Source organism: Calliphora vicina, chromosome 4 (assembly GCF_958450345.1).
Source record: "Calliphora vicina chromosome 4, idCalVici1.1, whole genome shotgun sequence".
Lineage (NCBI taxonomy): Eukaryota > Metazoa > Arthropoda > Insecta > Diptera > Calliphoridae > Calliphora > Calliphora vicina.
In genome coordinates, this window is record NC_088783.1 from 21,847,141 (window position 1) to 21,874,968 (window position 27,828).

Here is a 27,828-nt window from a genome sequence, read left to right on the forward strand (position 1 = left end):
AGCAGCATGGAATAACTATAATTGAAATAACCGAATTTTTGTCACCCCAATTATGATTTATCAGCTACAACTAGGGTTTTTAATTTCCCGACCTTTTTTGATTCCCGGGAATCGGGAAATTTTTGTTCTACATTCCCGGCTATTTCCGAAATATATAATGATACTATAAATTAGGAATATTATAGCCAAATTTCATATAAAAACTTAGTGTTATAATTATTAAATATCTGAGCTTCGAATTAATTAATAAAATTTTAGCTTAATTCACTAAAATCTTAATCCGTAATTAAAAAATGTCAGCCTTTGATTCCATAAATCCATTCCTAATATTTAATTTTTTATATTCATTCCAAATCCTTTGTTTAAACTGAATTAATTTTAAAGTTAATTAATAACCGAATTTATTCAAACTTTGAATGATTAAATTTTTGTTAAAACAAATCATTTACAAAACTAATTGAAGAAAAATTTAATAATTTAATAAATGAATTGAAGAAGAAATTTAAAGAAATTAGAATGATTCAATAAGAAATAAATTATATAAATAACGAACTCTCTTTTTAAATTGTCATACGAAAAACCCCAAATAAGTAATAATAATAATAATAATAAGCGGTCTATTATTGCCAAGATATAAGCAAAGAACTGAAAAAAGCTTGTTTTCTATGTATTTTCGTCACTTTTTAATTCCCGATTCCCGGGATTTTTAGTCGGGAATCCCGGGAATCGGGTAGTGAAAAATTGACAAAATTCCCGGGAATTCCCTGGATAAAAACCATAGCTACAACATAAAAATTCAGTAATTTAGACTGAATCGTTATCACAACCAAAACTGTTTTATCTGTGTGACAAACACTGAGATATATTTTTAAAAAAATAGAAATTTTACTTTTCCAGTAGATCGACCTTATGTTAAGTTCTTATAGGAATTATAAGGTACTTAACACTACAAATTCTAAGGATATTTGTATGTTGAGATATACAGTGGTGGCCACCAATTTAAGACAAATACTTGAATTTTTTTCATCAACTGAATTTTAAGTGCGATAGAGCCAAAATAAAAGGACCTCTAAGGGTATGAAATTTATTATTAATGTTTCTAGTTTCTGAAAAATGTTTGGAAAAATCGGTAAAACATATATGGACAAAGATATGTGGAAATACGTTGACCCACCTCAGCGAACATCCGCTGTAAATAACATGATATGACCGAAACTAATGGAACTAAAAATACGAAATTTGGTCCGAATATTTTATAATAATAAAATTATAATGATATAAATGTGAGAAAATATGTTTATTTAAAAAAAAAAATTTTTGGTCAAGTTGTCGAAAAATTTTATGTGTTCATGGTGAATATGTATGATTGACACAGTCGAATAAAACACACTTGTGTGCTAAAACAGTCCTCATGCATACATATTTGTAAAAATATTTGAAAAAATAATTGACAATTACATGGAATTTAGCAAACAATTTTTGTCTTAAATTCCTGGCCACCACTGTACATATGTAAATAATGACATTCTCAATTGAAAAAGCAATTACGTTTTTTATCGAGATTTTATCCAGATTTTAGTATGAACATTATTGAATTTTGATTCCTTAAAACTACGAGTGTTCGGTCAATTATATTATTATGATATTTAAAAGGCAGGCAAACGTCTATGAACACTGCTTATTCGAAAAGCTTTAATGTACCCCATTTCTTTAACTTGTAAAAAAATCTAGGAATCCTTCAGTTTTTAACAGAATGTTTCAGATAATGTTTAAACTGAGCTCATTTAAAGTACATACAAAGCATGGCAGAACAAGCAAGGTACAATTATTAGAAAGTATGTATGTTCTCAATTATACATTCCCTATAACGTCAAACAAAAGAAAATTAGAAAAAAACAAAACGAAATATTGACAACTCTCCCTAATAATTGTACCTTGTTGATTCTACCATGATACAAAGTAAAAGATTTACTATTATTACTCGCCCTGTGTTTAATAAGAGGTTTGTAATTATTGCTAATAATACAATATAGAAACGAGTTTTTGGATTAATTTATTATATTATAATAGTCCCGGAAATGAAAAATGGCCGGACATTTATGAACCCTAGATTTCTCCTAAAACAGAACTATAAAATCTTTTGGGAATTAACAAAATCAAACAAAATTGAAGCCATTCTGAACGAAATGTGTAACAGGCCTGAATATTTATTAAAAAACAATTGATTTCCAAAAATCTATTAAATATTTAAGGTATTTTACAAATCAAAATTCCAATGTAAGTTACTGCCGGTACCTTGAAATGTTTGCCTTCATACCAGCACAAACAAACATTTTATGGTAAATTTCGTATTAATAAATTATTTAATAATTTACTTTCACGTAAACATTTCTACAATTTCAAACCAAAGGGTAATTTTGTTTAATCAAGGTTAAGTATATTCATTTCAAATACACACAATTTTTCAATTTAACGGTCAAACAACCATATAAATAAAACTTACACGGGATTTCACTTGTTTTTTCCTAAAATAAAATAGGAAATTAAGGTACTTGGCAAATAAACGAGTATATAGTTTTCATTTTTATTTCATTTGCAAATTAAATCAAACATGAAATAATATAAAACAATGATAAGCAATAAATGTGTATGACACCCTCTAAAGATGATGATCGCGATGACGAGTGTAACAACAATAAGCCCCCCAAGTCTGACTTAGCAACCCCCAATGAATATTCATTCCAACAGCAACCAACGGTAACGAACAACCTCATTTACCACTTAAATCAAATCAAATCCTCATGACACAATCAAATAACTACGAGTAACATGATTATTGTGATTATTACTCTTATTATATAATACAGATCTGTATGTATCGTAAAATATTTTACTATTTAAAGTAAAATTACCTTCATGTGTATGATCACAAAAATTTAAATGACTTTCAGCAGATTTGACCCCACTAAAATAAAGAACATTGTTTTAATACATACCCACCCTCAATTGTAAGAAAATGTTGGTCTTATAATATATTTATTACATTTGTTACAGACCTGTTGTCACAATTATTTATTCCGTGTTATAACGTACACAATTTGTCAATGAACTTTAAGCTATTTAGTGGACAATTTATCTATGAATTTTCAATCGATTTCAGTGAACTGTCACAGACTTCTTAAATGTGTCAATTTACTCCCTCCATCCTTTGACAGATCTCTTTCTTATGAAGTGTTTGAACTAGAATCCAAAGTAATCTTTTACGTACTTATGCTGTTTTTCTATAGCGAACGTGTGCTTTGAGTGGACGTTTTACATGCATTTTGTTTTTGTTACAATAACAAAACACATGTTAAATTTCCACTCAAAGTACTCGTTCGCTATAGAAAAACAGCACATTAAAGAAAAACAGGATTATCTATGTATTGAGTGTTTTTCTTTAGGATATTGTTGGAGCCATACATATGTAAATACACATAGGTCGGAAACTCTCATGTTAAAGACCTAACTCAGTTGTCAAAATCCAAAGTGATAACAAGATTCGTATGTGTGATTTTTTAGGTTTTTGACAACTGAGTTAGGTCTTTGAAAGGAGTTTTTCCGTTCTATGTGTATTTACAGTTTCACACTAAAACTCAATTGTATAGCTTACTGTTGATCGCAGACTGTAGGGTTTATAATATTCATTGTTCTGTCTCCAATGTACGAATATTTCGTATTTAATTTTTGTTAAATTTTTTAAAACACTCACATGCTGTTTTTGTTACAATTTTTTTTTTATTAAACATATTTTTATTTTTCACAAACAAAATATGTATGTAAATGCTTAAATATGTTTGAAGGTTTGTTTCGCAAAATCAAAATAATAGTTTGTTGCATTTAACGTTAATCAAATCTAATCATTTTAAATCACACGCAGTCCAATTACAATGTTGTTTTCAATTCAAATTTAAAGATGATTTTCGGCTTTTATTTTTCAAAAAGTTGTAGTACATGGTAATTAATAAAACGCTTATTTTATAAAGCAAACTCAATCTGTGATAACTACCCATATTTTTGAGTAAAAATGTATATTATACTTTAATAATCCCTCTGCTTTAAATGCAAATTCGAAAAAGTTTTCTTAAGAATCAAATTACACAATAACACCCCAGGCCTATGGTAGAACTACATAGAGGCGCAACTGAGAGTAAAATATATTAAAAATATTTACTCTCTCCAAAATTTTATGGCTGACATAACAACAAAATATATTGATTTAAATGTATTTTGTTGTTGCAAGACTTAGGTTTGCAGTATCTACTATGTAAGAATTCTATGTACATTTTATTCTATGCCCCCAGGTTTTTATTCTAAAATCTCAAACAAATCTTCAATCTTAAATAATTTTGATCTAAAGAAATATTTTAAATTTAATAATGAAATCGAACACATTTCCAAACTGAAACAAATTTTTAATATAAAAAACTACAAGAAATTACATATCGGCTGTGCCGAATCTTATACACCCTTCAAAATACAAATTTTAAATATTTTTAGGTAAAAAAAATTTATTATTTTTTTCCAAATTTTTTTTTTCATTTTTTTTTTAAAAAAAACTTTTTTTCGAATTGTTTTTTAAAATTTTTTTTTAAATTTTTAAATTTTTTTTTGGTTTTTTAAATTTTTTTTCGTGAAAAAAAAATTCGGATTAAAAAATATTTTTTCCGATTTTTACCTATTGTAGGTCCAACTTCCTATGGTCTTATATACGTCGTTGCAAATATCTATCATTAGATATCTATATTGTCTATATTAATGACTTAGTAATCCAGATATAGGTCAAAAATAGGTTAAAAAATCGAGGTTGTCTTTGTTTTTTCCTCATATCTCAGACATTTGTGGACCGATTTTGCTGATTTTAAATAGGCGTCTTCAGAAAATTGATTTAAACAGACAGACGGACATGTCTTAATCGACTCCGCTATCTATAATGATCCAGAATATATATTCTTTATAGGGTCGGAAAATTATATTGTGGAAATTACAAACTGAATGACAAACTTATATATACCCTTCTCACGAAGGTGAATTGTATAATAATTGACTTAACTATATAAACAAGGGATTAATTTAGAAAAGCTGCTAAATATGTGATTAATTCTATATCTGATGAAAAATCATGAATAACATTGCACAGTGACGCAGAATCAAAATATTTTGGAAATAAATCTGCCACTCACTGATCCGATTGACATGAAATTTCCCATAGGCGTTGCTGAGGAGTATTCAAGTTTATTTTTCTGACGATAGACCTCCCTGTGGGGTCTCTAAAGTAGGACAATACAGACCAATATACAATTTTGTACAATATAAATTTATTCAAAGTATTGGCCATTGTTATCTATGACCTTTTCCCATCTTTCTGGCAACATATGGATTCCTAGCCAAAAGAACAGCTCATCTTTTGAGGCCAAGCTCAAATCAAGCCAATACTCTGTTCCAAAGTGAAGAGTATTCCAGCAAGAGCGTTCTGCATTAATCGAAACAAATATGTAGTAGTGGGATGTGGTACGGTCTGGACTATAAAGCGGGTGAGGCAAAACTTCCCAAACTCTTCATTCTAAATACGTTTTAACAGGTATTGCAACGTGTGGCCGAGCGTAAACATGATGGAATATTACGTTTTCGTGTCTGGCCCCATATTCTGAGCGTTTTTCGGACTAGCACTAGATAACAGGCTTGTAGGGCCTAGAGTGTAGGTTAATTCCATCATTCGTATAAAGTGAATACTTATTATAACGTGCGAAGTAGCATTCGAAATTTATTTCGATTACTTTAAAATATATTTAAAATATTTTACATTCTATATTTCTCTTGTAAACTTCTAATATAAGTTATTCCTTTACAGATGTACTATACAACAACCCATCCAGCACCAAAAATTATTGAACATACTTGAAATTGTTTGTATATTGCTAAATTTTGTAACAAACCCAAAGGAGCATTAAAAACAAGGATTTATAAAAGGTTACCAAATGTAAGCTGGGGAGTTCAAGCTTTAAGTACAAAAAAAACAGTATTATGAATATCGATTGGAATTTTTATTTCCGTCGCTATAAAATCATTCTTTAAGAGGGTTTCTATAAAGTAAGTTAATTGTAGTATTTAATTTTTGTGACTGTAATTACTTACATCTAAAGCTACTTTTATTGTACAAATTCTTTTTACAATTAATTGTTAAATAAATCATTATTTATTTAAATAAATCTGTTGCTTATTTTATTTCGTTGTTTTTATTTTTCATAAATTAAGGCATACTTTAGGGCAGTGCGATAATTTACTTTTATCATATAAGCCCTAAAGTATGTGAGGATCTTTGGTTATTTATTTAAAAAATAGGGTGACTCAAATAAAACATAAAGTTAAAAACACCCTGCTGCTGAATTCTGGGTACCTGGTAGTTTTCAAAAAATTTAAAATAGCGCTTTTAAACAGACAAAAAATTATTTTGCCAGTTTTTGTTGGTCTTTTTGGTAAAAAAAACTGGACTTTTTTAGGAATAAAACTAACTTTTAATTTTAATATATATTTTATTTTATAATTTTAGGCTTCTTCATCTTAAATATTATAATAATATTTCATCATTACTTTCAAATAAATGTAGACAAAAAATAAAAAAAAAAATATTAATATTTATTGTTTAACTAGGAAGGAAATATTATGTAGTTTAAATGATATTTCAATGTACATATTTTGTTTTTGGAGTTAAGCATATACATATATTTCTGTAAAGTAATGAAAAGAGTATTTAGTTTAAATAATATTTCAATATACATATTTTATTTGGAGTTAAAAAATATGTATATATTTATGTAAATGTTAATAGCTGCTTTAAGTACAATGAAATGATATTTAAATGAATTGATTTAAATGTCTATATTCCAAGTACAATTAGGAACGAATATTATTACAACAAAAAAGTTAAATTACATTTATATTGATTGTTAAGAACATATTAATAAATTTTAAAGAAAAATTTCAATAACAAGTAAATAAATATTTCATTTTGAACAACAAATTTTAATGCAATTTACCTTGAATTTAAAACTACGCAATTATTTTTTTTTTATTACAAATTGGCTTTTACCTTTTATGCTCTTTACAATACATACAAATTGAAAAACTTGAACTAAAGGAGGAGATTATAAATTGACTTAAATTTTTAATTAATTTGCTACATTACATAGTGAAATCACATTTCTATAAATTACTAAGTGCGCTGGCTTGGGTGTAAATGTTGTTGCACAACCACTTTTAAAGTGCAAACCAAACTTCATTCTTTCATATATTTTTTCTTTGTTTGTAATTTAAGAACATTTACAAGAACTTAAATTCAAGCTTATAGAGATAATTTAAATGTAATAATAATGTATGTAAAAAAAATCAAAATATGTATTCTAAACTTAGAACAAAATTTTTGTTTTAAATTAACTAAAATAAGTTCATAAGATTACTTCCTTATTGATGTATGTTATTCGCGAGTGAAATCTGGCATAAAATCTAAATTTCAAAATAAATTAAATATTGAGGGTGGTTGGTTGTTGGTGTAGTTATTTATGATTTCTCAATTTTTCTTCGTATGTAGTCATGTTTTTTGTACAAGAATGTATACTGAGATTTGTCACGGCAATATCTGTCGAAATCATCTGTAAAATTATACAAAATAATTAAAAAAATCAGTTGTTAATTTAAGTTCTTCTTGTAACATTTATTGATAAATTACTTACCGAATGTAATATAGCCACTATTTGTATGATCGATTTTTACAAATAGTGTCTCAATTTGTTTTGGTGTCAATTTACCCGAATGTCTTAACATTTTTGCAAATTCTTTGCGTGTAATGCTCTCCGATTCGGCGTAAAGCTAAAGAAGAAGAAAATAAGTTTATATTAGACGTTTTAATGTAGTTAATCTTGGAATTTTACTATATAGTTTGTGGCCGTATGTATTAAATTTAAATTTATTTAAATTTATAAGTTCGAAAATTTACTTTTTACTTTTTAAAAAATTTTGGTTAAAAATTGGAAAATGTGGGAAAATCAAACTAAAAATATTTTTATAGATTGTTACGTCAATTTTAAAAAAATGTTCGAACATTATTAGTCTAATTTAAATTTTCAAAAATTTTTTTAAAATCTTATTCACTAAAATTACTTTGAAAATTCATGAAAATGTTGAAATTTTTTCCGAAATTTTCCAGTTCGAAAATTTTTAAATTTAAAAATATTTTTTTAAGAATGATTAGTAGAGATTATTTTGGAAGCTTTAAAAAATTTCGAGCTTAAGTTCGAATTTTCAAGCTTATATTCTGAAACTAAATTGAAAATACATACTTTCAAATTCTTTAACATTTTGAATTTTTTTTTTAAACTTTTTTCGATATTGGAATTTGGAAGTGACAAAGATAATTTGGGTAACTTTAAACAATTATCGAACTTAAGTTCGAATTTCCGAACATACGTTAAAAAATCTTATATTCTAAAACTGCATTAAAAATACTTTAAGTTCGAAATTGAAAAATGAAAGAAATTGGCCTTAAAAAATATAAAGATTTTTTGCTTTAAAATTGTTACGAACATAACTTCGAACTTTATCTAATACAATTTAAGTAATACTTACATTCTTAACAAACTTCAAAAATTCAATAGTCTCTACACTGCTATATTTGCAAAACAGGCAGCACAAAATGAAATTCTTTAAACTAACCGTGCCCACATGGCGCTGAAAAGAAATTTAAAATATGTATTAAACTCAAAAATACATACTAAAACACAAAATGAATAAAACACTTACATAATCCAAAATGCTGAATAGATGATGTAGATTAGGATTTTTTAAATTAACATTTAATAATTCTGAGAATGTAATAACATCTAATTTATCATTATTTGGTATGCTCTTAAATTTATTTGTCAATTCGATGACATGATCTGAAGTTAAAAGTCTGAAAATTATAAAACCTTGATTAACATATTGTTTTTTAAAATAGTATACAAAAAACATACCCTAAAATATGAAGGGTTCTTTCAATTTCAACAATATCACCCGAAATGGGTATTTTTAAGTCACGACCTCTGCTCATCATAATAACATCTTCAAAGGAATATTCTGAGGTGGGTACACCTAAAGATCTTTATAATAAAAATTAAATTAAGTTAATAATCACTTTATTTTTCTGTAAAACAAACAAAAACTTACTTGGCCATTACTTCTCTCACATTTCTGGCATATAAATTTGGATCGGCTTTTTCTTCCTCAGAGGGTACATATACAGGCAAATATTCGATTTCACAGCGGTTAAAAAATGAAGCCATTGTCAGCCACAATAGATGAAATCTATATGTTTTCAAATAAAGTAAATAAAATTATTTTTTAAACCATAATTTTTCGAATAAACAAACTTACACTCCTGGTCCATCCCAAGTCCAGGTAAATGTATCATATTTATTGGGATATCTCAATAAAACGGGTTGTACTGGTACACCAGGATAGAAGGCACCGCCCTTAAATTTTATAAGAGCTTTGCGATTTGTACATGTTCCCTCGGCAAATATGACCACTTGTGGCCAATCTTCATCCGATCTGGCACGATTGACAATTTCTTTTATGGTATTTTGTCGAGAATTTGGATCTTCTCTTTGTACATAAATGGGTTGGGCGTAATTGATAATTTCTAAAAAAAAAAATATAATAAATTGCGGCATGTTAATATTGGCTTGTTTCTTTTTATTAAAAATAAAACATTCAAAGAAAGTTTATTGCATTATCGACTGGCGGTTGACCAAGGCAAAAATAAAACAATTTATAATGATAATGGCGATAAAGATCGTAAACTACCACTAACCTCAATAAAAGTAAAAATCGACAAAGAATTCTAAATTCGTCTGTGTCGAATCTAATATACCCTTCATCAAAGTATATTTTAAGATAAAGTTTGAAAACAATTGAAAACTAAAAAAATGTAGTTGAATGAAATTTTTTTTATTTAAAAAAAATCGGGTTTAAAAATTATTTTCCGATTTTGACCCATTCCCGGTCCAAAGTTCTATGGCGTTATATACTTCGTTGTTAAGGTCTTTGAAATGCCTTTCATTTTATATACATATTGTCTATCTGCATGACTTAGTAATCGAGATATAGATAAAAAATATAGAAGTGGTTTGAAACCATAAAAATTGTGTTCTGTGCACATAATTTTGTGATTTTAAAACGTTCAGCTAAGTAAGTGGCTGTCGATTTGAAATTACTTTCTTATTTTTGTAAACACTTTGCTGAGAAATTTGTAATAAATTGTTTAAATGAATAATTCGATGTGCTCTTTAATCATTTATGTAGTAAAATTACATATTTTATTAAAAAAAACATAAAAATTACAAATTTTTAAAGAGTTATCTTCTTCTGTAAAAATTTAGTTCATTTTTGTGATTTTCTATTTCGAAAAATATAATTAATTTATATAACTAACTATTTAAAATCTAAATTTATTTATTTTTTTAAGTTTATTGATAACAGTCAAAAATTTACTAGTTTTTGTGTAAATTTAAAAATATTAAAGCTTAGATGGCAACAATATTTTTTTGGACCATGTGTTCTTGTGATTTCGAAATCACACCGATAAATTCTAAAATGAGTGATTTACAGAACAGACACAAATCAAACGTGTGATTTGAAATCACGTGGATTTCAGAACAGGCCTGATAGATAAAAATAAAATCGGGGTATTTTTTTTTTGCTAATATCTCAGTGGTTTTCCCGATTTTAAATTGCAACCGAACCTGGACTATACCCGATATATTGATGTCACACATGTTTGTAAGTTATTGGGCTTGGGAAAGTTGATTTCAACAGACAGACTGACATTGCTATATAAACTCCGTTACCTATAGTGATCTAAAATATACATCAACTTTATGCGGTAATTACAAACTTATACCACTTTACCACTTATGGTAAAGGGTACAATAAATATGAGATAAAGTTTGGCAATAATCAAAAATATTAATGATACTGTTAATGTTAATATTTATTTCACACTTCAGCCAAAATATATTTTTTGTCAGTGTAATTTGTTATTATTAATGACCAATACAGACTGAGGTCAAATTGTAGTTGGATTCTAATCAAAATTCAAATCAATTATATTGTTTACAATTTATTGAAAAACAATTTGTAATAGACAGACGTCCCCCTAAAGTTAGAATAATGGCTAAATGCGCATTATTCTGGACAAAGCCTTAAATATTAATGGTGGCGAAGAAGTGATCATATTTTTATAAATAGATTGAATAGTTTTTTATAATAAAAACATTATTTTATTTTGAAATATAATCTTTACCTAAAGAAAAACAATTAAGAGCCATTATTACAACTTGCCTTTAAGTTCGTAATAGTAAAAGTTAACTTTAAGGGTACCTTTTTCTATTACTTAAAGTTAACTTTTACTATTACGAACTTAAAGGCAAGTTGTAGTAATGGCCCTAAGTATCCTACACTGATAATATGAGTAACATTTTGATACATTACGTTGAAGTCATATTGAACCGAAACCCTTTCAGGCAAGTTGTAGTAATGGCCCTAAGTATCCTACACTGATAATATGAGTCAAATTTTGATACATTACGTTGAAGTCATATTGAACCAAAACCCTTTCATGCCAATACCTTCAAATAAATGAAAGAATTTACAAGATTTAAAAAGCGTAAGTGTGATTTCCTTTTATATAAAAAATAAGACATACATATTTCTGGAGGACATTGGTATGAAGCCTAGGTTAAATAATAGACTGATTTCAATCGGTTTCTATAATCTTCGTCCCTGGGCCAAATTTGATCGAAATATCTTCAAAATTTCGACCTGTACTTTGCGCATAAGGTTTGTATGGACAGCCAGACGGATATTTATCGATAAATCGAAAGTGATTCTGAGTCGATCGGTATACTTTGAGGTGGGTGTTAGACTAATATTTCTGGGCGTTACAAAAGTTATTGTTCTTTATTGGGCTGTAACAAATCTTATATATCCTTCACAAAAGTTTAAAAATGGTATAACTACTTTACTTACTTCCCAACAATGGTATTTCGGAGGTTTCTCTTTTAGCCACAATGGCCGGTGGTCCAGTTGCTGCTACAATTATTGAATCAACATATGACGAATGTGGTGCCACAACCAAAATAGGAGCCTCCTTGGCCGAAGCTCTTTCTCCTTTGTACGTTATATATTGGAATGAGCCAGCCGAATATAACATACGCATGGCACCAGCCACTAAATATTGAATATTTCTAAAATTAAAAAAAAATATTGTTAAATATAATAAAAAGATTAATAGAAATCTTTAGTAGACCTACTTGCGCCAACCAGTTATAGGTCGTTTGTTTATTTCCTCGACTGTTGTGCCATATAAACCGATGCAGGCAAACATCCAAGCGGAAAGTAATGAGAGTACAACGCCTACAACACGTATGGGCACTAATAAAACTGTAAGTACATAAATCTAAAAAGAGAGAGAGAAGAGTGTGTTAAATAAATCTATATTTATAAAAAAATTTTGCTATGGTAAGCAATAAAATTGATTTGGAGATTAGATAAACTTTAAATATAATAACAATTGTATGACATTTAACTGATTTAAATGCGATGGTATGAGCATTTTCTTTTTTTTTATTTCATTAATTAATTGGGTTTTTCTGTAATTAATTTTTTCTTACTAAGTTTCCCAGAAATTTTATATAGTTTTAAATCAAAATTCGAAATCATAATATCTTCAATATAATATCCACCAAAAAACTTATTTTTGATATTTCTATTAAAAACATTTAAATTTCATTTCTTCTTATTCGAAAATATAAAGTTAACTTCAACCTTAGTTTCCTACTAAAAAATGTTTAATTTCACTTGCTCTTTATTGATTTGCCAAGTATGTTAGTCATAACTAAAGCCTTCTCGTTATACCCTGTGGTAGTAACGGTGGAATGGAATGAATATATAGCTAACATGAAATGGGAAAGAAAATATGTATGCAAAAAAATCAAATAAAATTCGAACTAGATTTAGTTTCGAAAATCGATGAAAGACATTTCGGTGAATTTATATGAGGTTTATAACATATTAATTTAAACTAATTACTTTAAATAAAAATTAAAAAAAAAAATATTGTTACGAAATTGAAATGAAATTAATGAAACTGATCTACAGGAAGCGTTTTTCAATATTAAGTCAAATTCTTTAGGAGTTGATGAATTACCTATACGATTTTTAAAAATATTGTATCCATCCATTGAGAAGCATATTTTACATATTTTCAATACCATCGTAATGACAGCAAAATTTCCTTCACTATGGAAAATTGCTAGGGTTGTGCCGGTTAGAAAATCAGTGGGAAATGATGCTTTTCGGCCTATTAGCATACTTTCCTGCCTTTCTAAAGTATTTGAACAACTTGTTGCTAAACAGATAAATGATTACATAAATGAAAATAAATTACTTAGTGTTTGTCATTCAGGCTATCGTAAAGGTTTCAGCACCACGACTCTTCTACTTTCTCTAACGGACAGAATAAGGTGTAATCTCAATAATCATGCAGTTAGTGTTCTTATTGCCCTGGATTTATCCAAAGCATTTGACACTATTAATCATAACAATTTAATTAATAAATTATACACAAATTTTTATTTTAGAAAGGAGACATGTAATTTAATACAATCTTATCTCTGTGATCGAAGCCAATATGTTTCTTGTGATAACAAGAATTCTATGATTTTGCCTTGCAAAAGTGGGGTCCCACAAGGATCAATTTTGGGTCCCCTGTTATTTATGATCTATATGGATGATTTCATTCGTTCTATAAATTTGCCTGTTACAGATATATATTTATATGCTGATGATATTCATATGGTGTTTTTTGCTGATAGACAATCTATTGATATTTTAAATGCACGTATAAATTCTAAAATTGTGTTGTTTCATGGATGAGAAATAATTTCTTGCGGATTAACATAGATAAAACTAAGTTAATGTGCTTTGGTATCAAGGAGACAACACGCTTGAATATTACAATTGACAATATTCAAATTGAGATTGTAGAAAATATGCGTTGCTTAGGTATTATTTTGGATAATAAATTTTCCTTTAATAAACATATAAATTTATTAAATTCTAAAGTAAATTTCGTATTAAGGAAATTATACAGTTTAAAATACAATTTTCCCATAAGAGTAAAGATTATTATTGCTAATGCATTTCTTTTGTCACTATTGAATTATGGTATTGATATTTATTCGGCTGCTAATAGAACTAACTTTGGGAATGTACGCAGAATTGTGAATAGGATAATTAGATACATATATGGCTTGAGAGTACATGATCACATTTCATCACATGTTAAATTGTTTTTTGGATTTTCATTTTCTATGTATGTTCGTTTTAGATTACTTTATTTATTTTATAAAATAATATCAACTAAAACACCACCTAATTTATATGATATGTTTGCTTTTTCAAGATCTACCCGCTCTCCCACAATCATTATACCCAGGATTTGTCTGTCGGTATTTGAACATTCCTTCCAAATCCGTATTTCTAGAACTTGGAATACTCTTCCTGCACATTTAAAAACTTTTTCTTTTACTTTAAAAAAATATATTTATTGATCATTTTACTACACAACAACTTTAATATTGTTCCTTATTAAATGAGAATTACTAAAATATGTACATATGTATATGTAAAAAAGTAATATTATAAAACAAAAATGTATATACATACTTATAAATATATTATACTTACTTATAAGTAATTAAATTATAGTAATGAATTTCATATTTTTGCACATTGTATTATATTATCTTTTAACCATATATGGGCCATTAGGGCTCGGTTAAATAATGAATAAAGAAATAAAAAAAAAATAAAAAAAAAAAAAATTGTATTCGAATTCAAATATAACGGTTTCTAACGGCTGGTTTCAAGTTGCATCATGTTTCTCAACATTTCTATTTCTGGAGACTTCTAATTGTGCAGTTAACATAACTTTTATTAACATAGCTGTGGAACATACAACATTGTATAAAAGCTTTGAGAGGATCATTGTAGAACTATCATGTTCCATGTTAGTTTATCATAGGCGCTGTTAGAGTTAACATCAACTGCATTCTTGTACATTATAAAGTGTAGTTTAAGTGTGTGTATTATTGTGAATTATAAAAACACATTCACCCTTATCGTGGTTGGCGTAAACGTCTTACGCCTTACTGTTTCGTACTAGATTAAATATAAAATGCAAACTGTTTCTTTAATCTAGTACGAAACTGTCGTAGGCGTATGACGTTTACGTCAACCACGATAAGGGTGACTGTGAATATTTAAACTGTTGTTGTGTAAATTTTAATAAACAAAGAGTTGTTACAATTTTAAACTACTAAACTACTTTTATTTGCAATCAAAATTATCCGGTTTATTTAAAGGAAATAAACCACCATTTTTAAAAGTTGAAAACGTAACAATATGTAATACAGTGTACTTTTTCTTTGCGGACACCTCTCTAAAGCGGACACGTCCCATACACGGACACTTTTTTCAGTCCCAAAAAATTCTTTGGGATTATTTACTACTCTCATAAGCGGACAAATTTGTCAGTCCCTTAGGTGTCTGCTTATGAGAGAGTAAGTATACTGTATTATTTTTCCTATGTTATTCTATTCCATATGAATCCTTTGCGAGAAATATGCAAAAAATCATAAAAATCTTAAAAAAGACAAATTTATATTTTGAAGCAGCTCACCAAATACAAAACTACATACAAAGATCGGAAACTCTCTACTCAAAGACCTAACTCAATTGTAAAAAAACTAAGTGGTGAGAATGTATTAGGAAAAAAACCATGTGAAAACAAAAACAACACTAGAATGTGTAACTTTTTTGAGTAATTTGTTTGTTTGAGTTTTTTCTAGTTTCCGCTCTATATGTATTTCTCTATGCCTACATAAACTGAAACTGTAAACCTCATAAAGATAATTTTAATTGAATATTAAGCAATTTTTTATTTTTATTAATTCATCATTTACATAAACGAGCCCTTAGTGGTTAATAAAAGCCACTAAATAATTTTATGATTTTACATTAAACAAAAAAACACAATGAATACAATAAACAAAATATTAATTTAAATGTGTGTCACAGTCATTGTCAAGAATGCACTGCCAGTTTAAATACTTGTTTTTTTATCTTACTTCGTTTTCTTTTTTAAAAGACCCACTACTCTACTCTACAGTTGAAGAATCCATATAATGGCCATGTAAATTTTAAAGCGATTTTAGCTTTAGCATTGACATTGAAATTTTGTATTCTTTTTTATAAAAACAACAAAAAAAAAATAAAAATAATAATGAGAAACAAATTGATTTTTTTAAATGCTTTAAGGTTATATTTATTTGGTTTATAACATACAGCAGAGGTTTAAAATAAACAAACAGAAACAAATGTATGCATGTATAATAAATACATAATGTTAAAATGGATAAAAGAGAAAATTTTTAAAATATTAACTGAGTAAATTGTAGACAGACACACATGAATATTGATTTGTTTAAAATATAAAAAAAATACACAGAAAAATTAAAGAAACAAATAATCATTAATGATATTCTCATACTGTGATTCAGTTTCATTTGCATGTTTTTTATGGGGCTACTCATGAATAAGAGTAATTATAGCAATTATATATACATACATATGTTTATTTATAAAGAAATTATTTACTTTCTGTTACAGTTACGTTTTAACTACATATCTGAAAGTGACGTAACAAAACAGAAAACTTGACAACATTTGTTATAATTCTGACATTGCCATAAAGTTCAGAATATATCTGAAACTCTCTTGTCAAACACCTAACTCAGTTGTCAAAAACCTAAGGGATGAGAATGGATTAGTAAAACGAACTAATTTTTTGCGTAATTTTTTTATTTGAGTTTTTTTTCTAGTTTCCGCTCTATGTATATTTTTTCTACGGTTAATAAACTATATTATGATATTTATTTGATTTTTGTTTAAATTTTTCACATTTATAAATTTTAATTTTTTCAATTATTCTCAAAGTTAATGGGCAAAAATTAATCGCCTAACGCTTAACCCTAAAATATATTTGTTTAACTACAAATGTGTACCCTTGGATTTGTGCACGTCTAATAAATGTATTTTATTTTAATATTGAACATTAGGTATGTTTTAGTTCAAATTCATGATTTTAAAATACATAAAACATTCCTTCTTTGAATATGCTAAATAAATGAATTAATGAGACTGCAATTAATCAGAAACTAATTTGACTAATCAAAAAATAAATTAAAACATAAAAATCGTTCAACTTAAACAAATGAATGTCAAGTGCATGATTTTGTTTGTTGTATTTAAGCAAATTAACATTTTTCAAAAATACTCGATTCAAACATGCAAAATTTTAAACAAATAAATTTAAAAAGAAAAACGATAATACAAAAAACAAACAAAATAAATCTAAACCGACTAGAAAGTTTAAAAAGAGGCAAATTATATACAGTACTTGTATAATAGGGTGGGGCGCAAAAAAAAGTTGTGGATCTTCACAACTAAAATAAAAGTTTAATTCATTCTTAAATACCTTCCGTCAAAATGTTTCTTCTAAACTAAGGTTTTTGTTAGCTGGATCAAAGGATGAAAAGCTCCTTTTTTTAAGGTTTTTATGATTTCTTCATATTTTCTCTAATTTTTGAACTATCACGTGAAAGGCGCTTGAAAGGAGTATCTGAATTCTCGTGCAAGTCCAAAAATATTCAATGTTTTGTAATTTGTTGCAAAAATTTTAAGTATTTTTAAATATCTACATATAATTATTTTAAACATAATATTCAGCTAAACTTTTTTCACGTTTTTCGAAATTCAATTTAGTTCGAATTCTATTTAAATTTTTTAAACCTATTTTCTTCCCGATCTGAAGTTTTTTCCGGAAGAACTTTCAACGACAGCAGAGCTATGCTTTTTGCCTACAATTTATTGAGCACCACAAGAGATACAAGGCGAAAAGAAGTATTGTCCGCCAACTACATAATCTTCCAGTCTCGGACACACGAAGCCATCGGCAGCACTCTTATTCACCACCTGGACAAGGGAGGTAAAACATAACATAGGCATCATGGTCGACGGCGTACAAATTCCGACCGTGAACCTTGGGTGAAAATCTTGGGAGTCACTTTTGATAGCCTTTTTACCTCCTCAGCACACGTTTTTTGTCAAACCTTCTTAAGAAAAACCAAATTTTGAAAGCTTCCAATTCAGCACAGACGATTATAGATAGCACTCATTAAAATGAAAGACAAATTCATTCACAAAACATTCACTGGGTTGCTGATTAGATTAACTTAGAAGATTGAAATTTATTTTAGAAATTTGTATACATACATTTAAATAAACAAAAAAAAAAAATAAAACGGTCAAAGTACAATTTTAAAATTTTGGCGAATTTGATATAAAAATTTTCATTGGTTCATACAATATTTTCAAAATTATGCCTTAAAATTGTTTAAAACATTTAAAAAATAACAAAAATTTCCAAATTTTATTAAATATAATGTAAATATAAAACTCACCTTAGCTAATTCTACATTACTATCAATATTAACACGATGTATAAACGGATTTATATAAGTGCTACCAACAGCATCCCAATTGACATTGTCCGATTCTTGGGAATCAGTTTTTGATATAACAGTACTAACTGATGAAGACATGCTATCGCCGTTGGTGGTTGTCTCGGATGGTGGCGTTTTTGAAGACGGCGAACGTCGACGTTTTATAGTCGAGGTAGTCATTTAAACAAATTTATTTCTTTAACAAATCTTGTGATTTTCACTTAAAAGGCAAGTAAGATATTTTTCTAAGAACTGTTATTATTCAAGCATCTGAATTTACTTTAATTTGTACATATACAATGTATTTTGAATAGAATATTTATTTTATTCTTCACTTTATTTGCTTGCCAACAACGCAAACTTTGTTTTATGACTTTCGTCTGGAATCGTATGGCGGCCCGCGTACACGTTTTTTTATAATTAACTCTTTCTTTTCTTAGATTGTTTACGGTCGTCTTTTGGCACTGATATACAGTATATTATGATATTGTACGGCGTATGTTAATATATTTTCTATTCTTTTTTATTATATTTAATTTAGTATTTTTTAGTTTTCTTTCACAATTTGCTGATAACCAAGTTGTTGATGACACATTTGGTATCTATTTGTTTTAAATTTATTTCGCAAATTAAAACAAAACAATTAAAAGCACCGCGTTCAATAAGACAGAGCACTTTTAAAGTTCCGTGGTTGTGTGATTACTAAACGAATAGATTTCAAATTTTATGTCCGGTGGTTTAGTTAAATGTTTAGTTTGTAAACCAATTGACTTTATCCAAAGAAAATTTTGCACATCTACTAGGTGATCGTCAGTCTACTACTAAACATGTTTTCTCTAGAGACTCTACAATAACCAAGAGAGTTTCTTTGCAATTGTATGCGGTCATTGTTTCTTCTCACTATTAATATTTGAAGAAATGTTTTGTGGTTGTCTCTGCTCGAATATATTTTTTTTTACATTCTCGTGGTTCTATCAGCAGTTGCTTTCTTCAGTTGCCGCTTTCTTCCGTGTGAAGGTTGTTTGATTCAATAGATTATTTATTGATGACGTTGGTTTTTGTGTGTTAACTTTTCGTTTTCTTTTGTTGACGGCAGATTTCGGTTTTCAGTCAATATTAGCAAAACTATATCATTTATTTACTCAATTGTTCTGTAATTGAAAAGAGAGTGGAAAAGAGAAAATTATACATTGAATAAACACTTTTTTGTATAAAAATAAATATTTAGAATATTTTATTTAGAACGCATAAACTTTTATTTGTTTAGACAATATTTTGCAAAATCACATCGTTTTTAAATAACCTTTATTCGTACAATAATTTCATTGGAAAAAAATGTTTATGTATTTTAAAGTCATTAGTAATTTCTAAATAAAATAATTATATTTAAAATAGATATTCTAGATACATACAAATGTGAAAGAACAAAATATTTATGTATAAATTGAACTGGGCTCAGATTTTAAAGTTGTTTACCATTCTATTTTAACAACAATTTTGGATAGATGAACAAAATGCCGATTTTCCTAACTAAGATGAAAGTTTAGTTTGTTTGTGTAGAATATTTCCAAATATGTTTGTCCTGGCGTCAGTATTTGGTAAACCTTTTTAAAGTCTTTATGAATTTTTTTCATATAGTTCGTAAACATATGAAATATTGTTATCCTGTGAAAGTTATTTGCAAGTTCCAAAATATTTGAATTTTTGGCAATCATTTTTTAAGTTTTTTTTTTTTCATTTTGGCTTAGAATTACATACATATGTATTTAAAATATAAATTCAGGAACACGTTTTTATCCGTTTTTCGAAATTCAATCTAATCTAGTTCGAATTTAATTTGAATTTTTCGAAACCTATCTTCACTCTGGGGGGTTATTATGTAACTTCTTTTTAAGCTTATACATTGTATTTCGAAAGTGTTTCGTTTCGAATTACATAATGATCCATAGGGACGAAACAAAAAATACCCATAAATACCTTCACCTTCGTGAGAAGGGTATATATAAATTTGTCATTTCGTTTGTAATTTCCACAATACAATTTTTCGACCACATAAAGTATATAGTATATGTATTCTGAATCCTAAGCCATGTCCGTCTGTATGTCTGTCTGTCTGTTGATTAACTTTCCGAAGCCCCTAAATAATTTACATACACGATTCATACATCAATATCTCCGGAATTCTTCCGGCTCGGTTGCTATTTAAAACCGAGAAAATCGGTCCACAAATGGCTGAGATATAAGGAAAAAACCAGGCCAACCTCGATTTTTGACCTATATCTGGATTACTAAGTCATTAATATAGACAATATGAATACCTAATGATAGATATTTCAAAGACCTTTGTAACGACGTATATAAGACCATAATAAGTTGGACCTACAACGGGTCAAAATCGGAAAGAAAATTTAAACCGAATTTTTTTTTCACCACACGTTTTTTTCGCTAAATATTAAAATAAAATTGAAAAAAAAAATAAAAAAAATTTTAAATTTAAAAAAAGAACAAAAAAACAATTCGAAAATTTTATTACCTAAAAATACTTAAAATTTTTAATTTGAAGGATATATAAGATTCGGCACAGCCGAATAGAGCTCTCTTACATATTTGTTTGGTATAAAAAAGTCTTCTTAGTCCAAAGATATCTCCATTTTCCAAAGAATTTTCTAAAATATGCTCGATTAAAAACATATTAAAATTCATGAAATTTATCTCGACATAATTGAATGTTAGGGATATACTCGTATTTGGAAAAATGTATTTATGTAAGTTATTGTGTATATTTGTATAACTAATTGTTCAATTTTTTAAACTTAATCTTAACCCTCTAACCGGCAAGGCTGCTTTAGACGGGGTATGTTAAATATATGTAATGCTGCTTTATTTGCATATTTCTCCCGTTATAACGGTAAATATGTGTAAAGAGACAAACAATTTACTTATTGTGATAAATATGAACATGCACTTGTCTTTTGTTTTTTTTTATTCTCACGTATTTTCTTTTTATTCAAACAATAACCTGGTATATTCTTTTACCTCAAAATAAAATTGGCCGGTTAGAGGGTTAAATAAATCCTTGAAAGTTTTTTATTCTGTTTTACAAAAAAAAAAAAAAAAACATTGGAATAAATAATTATAAGGAAAGAGGATAATTATTATGATTAAGCTGCTTTGAAGACATATATCGAAAAAAGAATATGGTTATTAGATAATAGAAAGTTTATTGTTTTAGGACTTTATTAGATCGTGAGACCACAATGATGAATATCTATATTCTCACACACTGTTTGACAATAACACAAAGATATTTAATAAATTTAAGCTCATTTACTTCATTATTAAATTCAAAAAATTTTTTTAAAACAATAACGGAGAAAAATTTTATTCGATTTTTTTAACACACCCGGTCTCACAGACATAGAGGTCACCATTGCACAGTGGAAAATTTTGGTAATTTTCGTATCATTTGAATGGATGAGGATTTTTGTAAGATTTTTGTTGAAGTGGTGGGACTTTAAGCTATCATATGAATTCTTAATCATTAAAAAAAAGTTATGAACTCTTAAAAATACATTTTTGATTATTTTTTTTTTTTGAGTTTTTGTATAAAAATAATAGTACCTCTAACTCACATATTTTTAGACCGATTTCAAAATTTTAAACACTTATGGAGAGGCATCGAATTAATCTTTCACAAATGTCTGAATATTTCATGTTTTTATAAAAAGTTTAGCATTTTTTTATTTATTTTTTTCGTAATTTTTTAAATTCAACAATAGTTGTTATTTCAATTTTTTTTGTTCATTGTTTTAAAGACAATTTTATATAGATAAAAATGAAACATTATTTGTTAAAATCGGTTTATATTTGCAGAAGTTATTAAACTTTTTCGAAAAAATTTACCTTGTAAATTAAAAATTATACAAAACATTTTTTTTATACTTAGTTTTTTGTTTTTTGCACTGAGGGAGAAAATACTAAACAGTTGGTAGAAATATTTTTTTTAGTTGTTTTACAATTAATGTGGATTTAACTTGTAAAATTATATTAATGGGTAGCGTTAAATTATAAAGCCATGCCGGGTTTTACATAAACATTTGATCGCACGAATGCCGGCTAATTTAATTATGATCGATTTCCAAATAAAGCTTGAAAAAACGAGAATTTTTCAATATTTTGAAATTTTGCATAACACAAAAAGTTTGTGTTGATAATAACTATTAACAAAAAGGTTTGTAAATACTTGGGCATTATAATTATTTAACACTTTTATCTAAAATGTACTTTGTTCCTAATAGCATGACATGTTTTATTTAGACAAATAACTTTGATAACAAAAAATGTGCGAACGAAACTACGAGTAAATTGCACCAATTATCACCCAAAATGTAAAACCATTTAAAACAAAATGTTACTGGCTGATACAATGTATTACAAAAGTAAATGTAGAACAAGATCAGTTTTTAAGCTTACTTATACGAAATAAAAAAAGTAATAAAAAATAATAGACAGCACTCAGACCAAAGATAAAAATAATGGAATTTGATCAGTCAGATCAATCAAATTCTAACTTTAAAAATAAAGGATTTATGTCCATAGAAATTATGATATTCAATAAAATGAATTACTTGCATACATATTTATGTACATCGGCAGATACATATGGGGCATTTCATGTTAAGTGAACCAACTTTTGAAATCGATGTCTTCCGATCGGGATGAAATTTGCACCAAGGTTAGCTCTATTGGATAGTAACTCAGACACAATTTTTCAACAACATCGGTCGAGAACTCTCTGAGTTATAGGGGGTAAAATTTTGACAATTTGGTCAAACAGGGGTTTTTTCTTATCCATGTAACTTATTACCTATTGTTCTTAGCAAAATGTGTCCCAAATAGTATAGATAGCTATTTCTTCGATCTTTCGAAAAAAAATATTTAAAAAAAAAAATAAAAAATTTTTAATATTTTTTTTCCGAAATCAAAAACTTTTTTGACATTTTTTTAAAATTTTTTCTCTTTTTTTTTTTTTTTTTTTTTTTTTCTTAAAATAAAGTTTAGATATTTTCCTTGAACACCTACTTGGTCGCTTAGTGGGATGCGAGTGGGATATCTATCAAAATAAATATTTTGTAACTCAAAACATAAAATTTTTGACTTTTTTTGCAAAATCAAAAACTTTGTTGACTTTTTTTTTTCAAAATGGACCCTTTTTTAATCTTTTTTTTTAGGTCAAACAAAAGCTTAGATATTATCCTTGAAGACCCTTTTGGTCGCTTAGTGGGATGCGAGTGGGATATCTATCAAAATAAATATTTTTTAACTCAAGACTTACAATTTTTGACTTTTTTTTTGCAAATACGATTTTTTTTCCAAATGGGCCCTTTTTTTAAAATTTTTTTTGTAGTCAAAAGAAAGCTTAGGTCCGTTCCTTTAAGATATTTTTAGTCCCTTAGTGGGATGCGAGTGGGATATCTATCAAAATAAATATTTTGTAACGCAAGACATACAATTTTTTAATTTTTTTTGCAAAATCAAAATTTTTTTCCAATATGGGCCCTTTTTTAATTTTTTTTTTTGCTCAAAAGAAAGCCTAGGTCCATTCCTTTAAGATATTTTTAGTCCCTTAGTGGGATGCGAGTGGGATATCTATCAAAATAAATATTTTGTAACAATTTTTTAATTTTTTTTTTGCAAAATCGAAATTTTTTTCCAATATGGGACTTTTTTTTTAAATTTTTTTTTTAGTCAAAAGAAAGCTTAGGTCTTTTCCTTTAAGACCTATTTTGTCACTTAGGAAGATGTGAGTAGGATATCTATTAAAATAAAAATGTTGTAACTCAAGACATTCAATTATTGACTTTTTTTTTGCAAATTCGATTTTTTTTTCAAAATGGGCCCTTTTTTAAAAATTTTTTTTTAGTCAAAAGAAAGCTTAGGTCCATTCCTTTAAGATATTTTAGGTCCCTTAGTGGGATACGAGTGGAATATCTATCAAAATAAATATTTTGTAACTCAAGATATACAATTTTTGATTTTTTGGCAAAATCAAAAACTTTTTTGACTTTTTTTTAAAATGGGCCCTTTTTGTAATTTTTTTTTTTTTGCTATAAAGAAAGCTTAGGCCTATTCCTTTAAGATGGTTTTGATCGCTTAGTGGGATGCGAGTGGGATATATATCAAAATAAATGTTTTGTAACTCAAGACATACAATTTTTGTGTTAAAACATTTATTTTGATAGATATCCCACTCGCATCCCACTAAGGGACTAAAAATATCTTAAAGGAATGGACCTAGGCTTTCTTTTGAGCAAAAAAAAATTAAAAAAGGGCCCATATTGGAAAAAAATTTTGATTTTGCAAAAAAAAATTAAAAAATTTTATGTCTTGCGTTACAAAATATTTATTTTGATAGATATCCCACTCGCATCCCACTAAGGGACAAAAAATATCTTAAAGGAATGGACCTAAGCTTTCTTTTGACTACAAAAAAAATTAAAAAAAGGGCCCATTTGGAAAAAAAATCGTGTTTGCAAAAAAAAAAGTCAAAAATTGTAAGTCTTGAGTTAAAAAATATTTATTTTGATAGATATCCCACTCGCATCCCACTAAGCGACCAAAAGGGTCTTCAAGGATAATATCTAAGCTTTTGTTTGACCTAAAAAAAAGATTAAAAAAGGGTCCATTTTGAAAAAAAAAAAAAGTCAACAAAGTTTATGATTTTGCAAAAAAAGTCAAAAATTTTATGTTATGAGTTACAAAATATTTATTTTGATAGATATCCCACTCGCATCCCACTAAGCGACCAAGTAGGTGTTCAAGGAAAATATCTAAACTTTATTTTAAGAAAAAAAAAAAAAAAAAGAGAAAAAATTTTAAAAAAATGTCAAAAAAGTTTTTGATTTCGGAAAAAAATATTAAAAATTTTTTATTTTTTTTTTTAAATATTTTTTTTCGAAAGATCGAAGAAATAGCTATCTATACTATTTGGGACACATTTTGCTAAGAACAATAGGTAATAAGTTACATGGATAAGAAAAAACCCCTGTTTGACCAAATTGTCAAAATTTTACCCCCTATAACTCAGAGAGTTCTCGACCGATGTTGTTGAAAAATTGTGTCTGAGTTACTATCCAATAGAGCTAACCTTGGTGAAAATTTCATCCCGATCGGAAGACATCGATTTCAAAAGTTGGTTCACTTGACATGAAATGCCCCATATATATTTTCATATGTTTGTTATTGTTGTTTGCGTACATGCATACATATGTATTGCAATAAGAAAACAAGTAAGAAAGTGTGTTCTGTCAAGTCCGACCATATATTACCCTACACTAAGTAAATGAGCACAAAAACATTTTTCTTTTAAAATATCAATAAATTATATTCGTGAGTGATTTTCGAAATGGGCCTTATATGGGAACTATGATCAATTATGGACCGATCACCATGAAATTAGGTCGTGTGATTCATGTCTATATTAAAGTTATTTATGTTGAATTTTATGTGTATACCAACATTTTTAGGAGATTTATGCACGTTAAAGGGATTTTCGGAAGCGGGTCTTATATGGGAGCTATGACTAATTATGGACCGATCATAATAAAATTTGGTGACATGAATTCCGTATATATAAAACTTATTTGGAGCGAAATTTGTGGAGATAATTTATAAATTAAACATTTATGATCGATAAAGTCCAATTTCGGGGGGACAATTGTATGGGGGCTAGGTGAAATAACAGACCGATTTCTGCCAGTTTCAATAGGCTTGTACCAAATTAGATCGAAATATCTTCAAAATTGCGACCTGTACTCTGCGCACAAGGTTTACATGGGCAGCCAGACGGACTGACGGACATCGTTCAATCGACTCAGAAAGTGATTTTAAGTCTATCGGTATACTTTAAAGTTGGTGTTATATATTATTGCGTTACAAACATCTGCACAAACATATAATACCCTCCCCACTACTATGGTGATGTAGGGTATAAAAACATCAGGCGATTTTGTTGTCTCTATCCTCAAAACAACAATGAACCAAACTGTTTGTTTTTTTTACACTTTTTTCTCTTTTAGAACCGTAATGCATTGTTTTTTTTTTTTTTGTTATTCTACAATTACAAAACAAAAATATATAATTATGGAAGAAAAAATAAAAAAAAAAAACAAAAAACATGGGGTGTGTATGAGTAATCTTCATCGTAATTACATACAATGTTACATACCATTTTAATTTGATTTTTTATAATTTTATATATTCTGAATTAAAATAGTCTAGGATTCACACTTTTCATAAAAGAAAACTTTATATTTTATTCAGTTTCTTTTGAATTTTATTATGTTATTTAAGTTTTTATTTAACATTTTCAATATTTAACTAATTTAACTAATTTAACCCGCATGCATGCAATTAAATTTTGATGCCGTGTCGTTCACTAAAATCTATAATTTTATTTGTTGTAATTCACCTTATGATTTTTCACTTTACTTTTCATTAAATGACTAATTAATCCCAAATTATTTCAAAGTTTTTATTACAAAAAATCTATATCAAATTTCACTCCCGGAATTTACTATATTTTTTATTGTTGCCGCTAAAGTTCTTTCATTCATTTTAGTGGTGTAAAAGTATTGAGTATTTGGATACCGACTGTTTTTTTGAGTACTCAATATCAACTTGGTAATACTCAATACTTTCAGGGTTGTATTTTATAGTACAAAAGGCCACACAGCCGAAAAGTTTAGAACCTCTAAAAATTTGGAAAATTGCAGCATTACAAATGGCTGGATGGATTAGTTTTCGATTTTTTGCTCATACTCTTCATTTAGTTGTTATAGAGGTTTAAAAGATGAGCAAATTAACCGACTGATTACCTACATCCACGATTCAAGTACAAAGGATTTACTGATTCCAATGCCAATAATAACTTAAAGATATATAAAGAATATGGTATTATGATACCAAAAAAACTAAACCAAACCAAGGAGTACTTTTTCGTTTTTCAAAAACGTACTTTTTGACTTTTCTATAATAGTTTACCTATAATCAGGAAATTACTTTAATTTCAAACTTGACGGGGGATTAATTGTGGAAAATTGGTACTTTATCTTCTAATTGTATTTTT

General features: G+C 27.6%; 2 protein-coding genes across 3 annotated transcripts in view; one reads left to right on the plus strand and one right to left on the minus strand.

The window, feature by feature from the left end:
* Evi5 (ecotropic viral integration site 5) overlaps positions 1–6,011 on the plus strand; it is a 105,274-nt gene extending 99,263 nt beyond the window's left edge. Inside the window, exon 13 of the mRNA XM_065507520.1 lies at positions 5,891–6,011. Coding sequence (XP_065363592.1) covers positions 5,891–5,941 — 51 coding nt within the window. The 3' untranslated portion in view covers positions 5,942–6,011. The remainder of the gene's footprint in view (positions 1–5,890) is intronic.
* A 541-nt stretch (positions 6,012–6,552) lies between these two features.
* Positions 6,553–27,305, minus strand: LPCAT (lysophosphatidylcholine acyltransferase). 2 transcript variants are annotated; one of them, XM_065508725.1, is made up of 11 exons: positions 26,929–27,305; positions 18,660–19,852; positions 12,387–12,532; positions 12,103–12,320; positions 9,448–9,715; positions 9,241–9,378; positions 9,048–9,173; positions 8,836–8,986; positions 8,662–8,763; positions 7,770–7,905; positions 6,553–7,688 (listed from the first exon to the last, which is right to left on the minus strand). In XM_065508725.1, exons 2-11 carry the CDS (start codon positions 18,879–18,881, stop codon positions 7,597–7,599), a joined length of 1,599 nt encoding a protein of 532 aa, XP_065364797.1. In that variant the 5' UTR covers positions 18,882–19,852; positions 26,929–27,305; the 3' UTR covers positions 6,553–7,596. The 2 variants fall into 2 exon arrangements, with proteins under 2 accessions (XP_065364797.1, XP_065364798.1); XM_065508726.1 differs by having other exon boundaries at positions 27,172–27,294.
* Positions 27,306–27,828: the final 523 nt, after the last annotated feature.

Coding starts and splice junctions, on each gene's coding strand:
- LPCAT (XM_065508725.1), bottom strand. CDS start 18,881: ATGACTACCTCGACTATAAAACGTCGACGTTCGCCGTCTTCAAAAACG. Junction 12,321..12,386: donor CCTATAACTGGTTGGCGCAA/GTAGGTCTACTA, acceptor TTTTAATTTTAG/AAATATTCAATATTTAGTGG. Junction 8,764..8,835: donor TATTCAGCATTTTGGATTAT/GTAAGTGTTTTA, acceptor ATTTCTTTTCAG/CGCCATGTGGGCACGGTTAG.